This window comes from Cucumis sativus, chromosome 2 (assembly GCF_000004075.3).
Source record: "Cucumis sativus cultivar 9930 chromosome 2, Cucumber_9930_V3, whole genome shotgun sequence".
NCBI lineage: Eukaryota > Viridiplantae > Streptophyta > Magnoliopsida > Cucurbitales > Cucurbitaceae > Cucumis > Cucumis sativus.
The window spans coordinates 9620873-9625505 of record NC_026656.2 but is presented as its reverse complement, the minus strand read 5'-3'; the positions used below and the strand labels follow the sequence as shown (position 1 = coordinate 9625505).

The following is a 4633-nucleotide window of genomic DNA, read 5'->3' as shown; positions in this document are numbered from 1 at the left end:
TTTCTACCTAATGCCCTACTTTAGTAAAAACAATGATGCTTAAGTTAAGTCAACAAATGTCCTCCTAACTATTTAATATACATTGCAATATTAAGAACTATAACGTAATAACAAAAATAATTTAGAAACTAGTTCATTTAAATGACATCTAGGTTTGTGGAAGGACAAAAATTTCATATTCAAATATGTGGTGTCCAAATTATACTACAATACCTTTTGAAAAGGACTTATATGATATAGATAAAAAAGAATCAATCATAAATTTTCCACCTCTTTGCATGGTAGATGGGCATAAACCTAACTAAAAATTTGGAGACAGTTAGGAAAAGAGTAATAGGGAGAACGATTTGGAGAAGTGTATTAGAATAATATGGGGAGTTTGAGTGAATATAGAGTTGTATTTGTAGGATAATAATAATAAAGAGTAGAGGAATTTAAATATATGATTTGACATGTATGAGTATGCATTCCGCCATCCATGTATCTAAAAAAAAAGTAATTCCTTTTTAAAAATTTTTGTAGTGGGGTTTTGAGGGCTCCCACTCCCCCCCGCCTTCATCACATGCAAACACTACTACTATCTACTAAGTACTATCCCTATATCATTAATTTACACATTTACCCTCGCGTGGACCCCACGCTCCTACTACTGAAAATTGATCACTCAGCGCGTGGAGTCAAAACACTATCATCGCCGCCACATGCGGGTTTGTCTCAATGGGCCCCCCCGACATCTTTTTCTCCAAATAATAAAATGAAAACCCACACGTGTCTCTCTCCCATTGGTTATTCTACGTGGACGAATCTTATTGGATGTAGTAAAACGACGACATCGTGAACGTCGTCCCAGTCCCCAGACCTCGACACACCATCCATCTCATACATTCTACATATATACCCCTCTTTTCCCCCCTTCTCCCTAATTTACCCCTCCCTATCTCCCCTAATTACCGTTGTACCCTTTCTTTTCTATCCCCACATTCAGATCCACGCTAAGTACGGTGTACTTCCTCTAACTATTTGCCAACTCACACTGGATCCCACTTCTACCCTTCACTTCTCAGTCAAACTCATATCCTTGTGTTTCCTTCACTCTACGCACATACACACCCGATTGTTTCTCTTTCTGTACGTTATTTTAAAAAAATAAAAGATATTTATTGTTATTGGAAAAAAATTTACATCCCTTCGTTCGTTCCCCACCCCACTACACACCAAAGACCCTCACGAAGCCATCGTGTTGACGATAATAATAAACTCACAGTCACAACAACAAAACCCTCTTTCTCTCTCTAGAAAAAACGGGCTTTTCTCTCTCTTCCAAAAAAAAAAAAAGAAGCAAAACAAAAAAACACACACACACACAAAAATGGAGTCTTCTTTGGCTTTCATGGATGACCTTCTCGATTTCTCTTCGGATATAGGTGAGGAAGATGAAGAAGACGACGCCGTTCCACCCTTTTCCGTAAAGCCCAAATCTTCTTCTACCACGGCGCCGGACTCGTCCGACTTGAACGCCGCCGCTATGCACCCTGATGATTCTTCTTCTTGCCGTGTTTTGCCTGTAAGTCTTTTTTATTTTTGGCTTTTCCCCGGCGGACGGGTTTATTTTAGGCGTGAAAATGAGTGGACACAGATTGCGCTACTGAGTTGACTCGTCCGAGTTGAGTGGGTGGAGGGTGGGTGGGGATCAGTTGAAAAGACATTAATGTCCCCGAATGCAGCGCATGAATTGGGAAAGTTATGGAGGGCATTTTAGGTATTCCGTGAAATGGGGTCTTTTTTATGTGGTTCTGAGCTGTCGTCCGTTAGGTTTAGAATTGTATGCTTTGTAATAATAATATCCGAGAGAGAGGAGTGGAAAATATCAATCAAATCTTTAATATTGATACTGCCACTCTCATTTTTCAAGTGAAATGACTCTTTTGCCCCTACAACCCAACATTCCTCCAACGAATACGACTAAGCTTATTCGTCTTTTCCTTTTCCTTTTCACTTTCCCGTACCCCCCCAGCAGTCACGCCTTTTCTCATCCTAATTTTAAATAATAATGGCGATAATTTAATTTAATTATTTATTTATTATTGTTATTATAATTATTGGTGGACAAAAAACATGGATGCAACCGAGTTGACTCGGTTTGTTTAGGCCGAGTTGCTTAAAGGAATTTTTTTTTTTTTTTTTGAGCCTTTAGGAGGAATATGCGGAGGAAGAACTCGAGTGGTTATCAAACGAAGATGCATTTCCGGCCGTCGAGACATTTGTCGACATTCTCTCCGACCATCACCACCACCACGCGCCGCAGCCTCCGCCGTTACCGAGCGTTTCGAAACAGAACAGTCCGGTTTCGGTTCTGGAAAGCACTTCAATCAGTAGCCATGGTGAAACCACCAACGGTGGTAATAAAACTAGCGTTCATAGTAGTAGCATTCTGATGAGCTGTTGTGGCAGTCTGAAAGTTCCCAGCAAAGCCCGAAGCAAGCGCCGCCGTGGACGGCATATTTCTGGTCACCATCTCTTGTTCAAGCAGCAACCCAGTTCGAAGAATCTAAAACAAGTGGTACCAACCACGGCAACAGCGGCGGTGGTAGCGGCGACGACGGGGACGGCAGGGATCGGGAGAAAATGCCTACATTGTGGAGCAGAGAAAACGCCGCAATGGCGAGCCGGTCCATTTGGGCCGAAAACGTTGTGTAATGCTTGTGGAGTGAGATTCAAATCAGGGAGGTTGGTGCCGGAGTACCGACCAGCGAGTAGTCCGACGTTCTCGGCGGAGCTGCATTCGAATTCTCACAGGAAAGTGATGGAAATGAGAAGACAGAAGCAGTTAGGTATGGTGGTGAATCCAATGGATAAAGGGTGAGTTTGAATTTTGGGGGTATTTTTTGGTTGAGTTTGATGAGCCATTGATTTCCTTCTTTTTCATCCGCCATTAATCTTCTTCTTCTTTCTTCTTTTTAGTTTAGTTTTTTAGGTATTTGTTTGTTATGTGGGATAGAGATTTAAAATTAGTGGAAATTTTCTGTTTGATGCCAAAAATTCAGTAGGAGAATTTTGTCATTTTAGTGTGTTTGATTGTGTTACACTTTTTTCTTTTTTGACCTCTCCAAGTTATGCATATATATAGAAATTAGGGTTTTTTTGTTCATAATTTTCAGAGATTCTAAATAGGGTTTGTGGGGTTTTTTTTAATCCTTACAATATTTGTTTTCCTTTTTTTGCTTGTATGTAAAAATTTGAACTTTTCTGGGTTTTGTTTTTCCCAAGAAAATTCAGAAGTGTCTGCCAATCAATTTTATGTTTGGGAGGCGGGAAATTTGAGTGAAAAGAAATTGAAGAACAGGATGATTTTTTTTTTCATTATTTGGCTATGGGTATTGGAATATGAAATCAAAATGTGATTTATTTTATTTATATATGTATACTAATGTAATTAAATAATGATAGCCCATTTTAATTTGATCAAATCTGTCAGAGTCAAGATTTATATAAAAGGAAAACCTCCTTTTGCTTTTCAATTTCATGTGACCTGAGTCATCAAATTATTTTATTTATTTATCTATTCATAATTATTAATAACAATAATTTATTATTTAATAAATGGTCACATGGATTTTGGAAACAAAAAGACCGATAATAATTGTTATTGAGTTAAAATTTTCTTTTATTTACGTTTTGGGAACCAAGTGATTCATTGAAATGCTGAGCCCGGCCCATTTGAGAATGGCCCAATTTGTGTATCCCTTCTAGAATAGTCCATTGTTTTTTGTTGTTAATGAACCGATAAGAATTGAGCATTGGAAGATAATAAAAATAGATTGCTCTTCCTTGTACCCATTCTCAAGCAGAAAGCTCAAGTTTATTGGGTTCTTAGACCTAACTTGAATCAATAATGACCATTTTTTAGTACAACTTCCATTCTCAAGTACTCACATATGCCAATTTAGTTGAGTTCATGTTGATTCATTAACAACATTCACTGAGAGAAAAATAGTCTATCAATAGTCTTCAAACCTATAAAAGAAATACAAGTTCTTATATTGAAAAAAAACCAACAAAAAAAAAAGGAATAAACTATTACAAACACAAATGATAAATATATACATATTAATTTTGTTCATCATTTTCAAACTTTTATAAGGGTTGCTCTTGATCCCACCAAAAGAGTGGTTTGAAATAGTTTGATCCTCAACGGTGGAAATGATTGAGTTTGTTCTTGCACCTGGAAAAAGGAACATTGTATGGTTCGACTCTAAGCCATGGAAGGAGTCAAGTTAAAGTCCATAAAGTATAAAAAGAAAAATGTGATGGTTCCTTCTTATTATAATGGCTCATTCCAATAACGATTCTGAAGATGAAAGTGATAAAAATTAGATAAACCATAAAATCCCTTCTTATGATGAATTACATGATGCATTTGAAGATATGCAATATGATTTAGAGAAAGGTAGCTACTACATTTTTCTTACTACGTCCTGTAACTAAAATTTGACCAACAAACAAACAAAAGCTTGAAGTAGATCTTCTATCAGTAGTACTTCCAACACAATCGACATCAATTGAAATTTTAGTTACATGGCGTACTAAGAAAAATGCTATATCTAGATGTGTATCAGATAAATAGATCGTGTAC

The 4633-nt window shown here is 37.2% G+C and overlaps 1 protein-coding gene across 1 annotated transcript; it reads left to right on the top strand.

The window, feature by feature from the left end:
* The first annotated feature begins 1177 nt into the window (after positions 1–1177).
* On the top strand, positions 1178–3216 carry LOC101221096 (GATA transcription factor 1). Its single transcript, XM_004150295.3, has 2 exons — positions 1178–1564; positions 2195–3216. Exons 1-2 carry the CDS (start codon positions 1370–1372, stop codon positions 2861–2863), a joined length of 864 nt encoding a protein of 287 aa, XP_004150343.1. The 5' UTR covers positions 1178–1369; the 3' UTR covers positions 2864–3216.
* The last annotated feature ends 1417 nt before the right edge of the window (positions 3217–4633 follow it).

Bases quoted from the DNA above. Each gene is read 5' to 3' on its own strand.
- LOC101221096 (XM_004150295.3), top strand. From the start codon at position 1,370: ATGGAGTCTTCTTTGGCTTTCATGGATGACCTTCTCGATTTCTCTTCG. The intron at 1,565-2,194 runs GTAAGTCTTTTT...TTGAGCCTTTAG, and splicing joins CTTCTTGCCGTGTTTTGCCT to GAGGAATATGCGGAGGAAGA.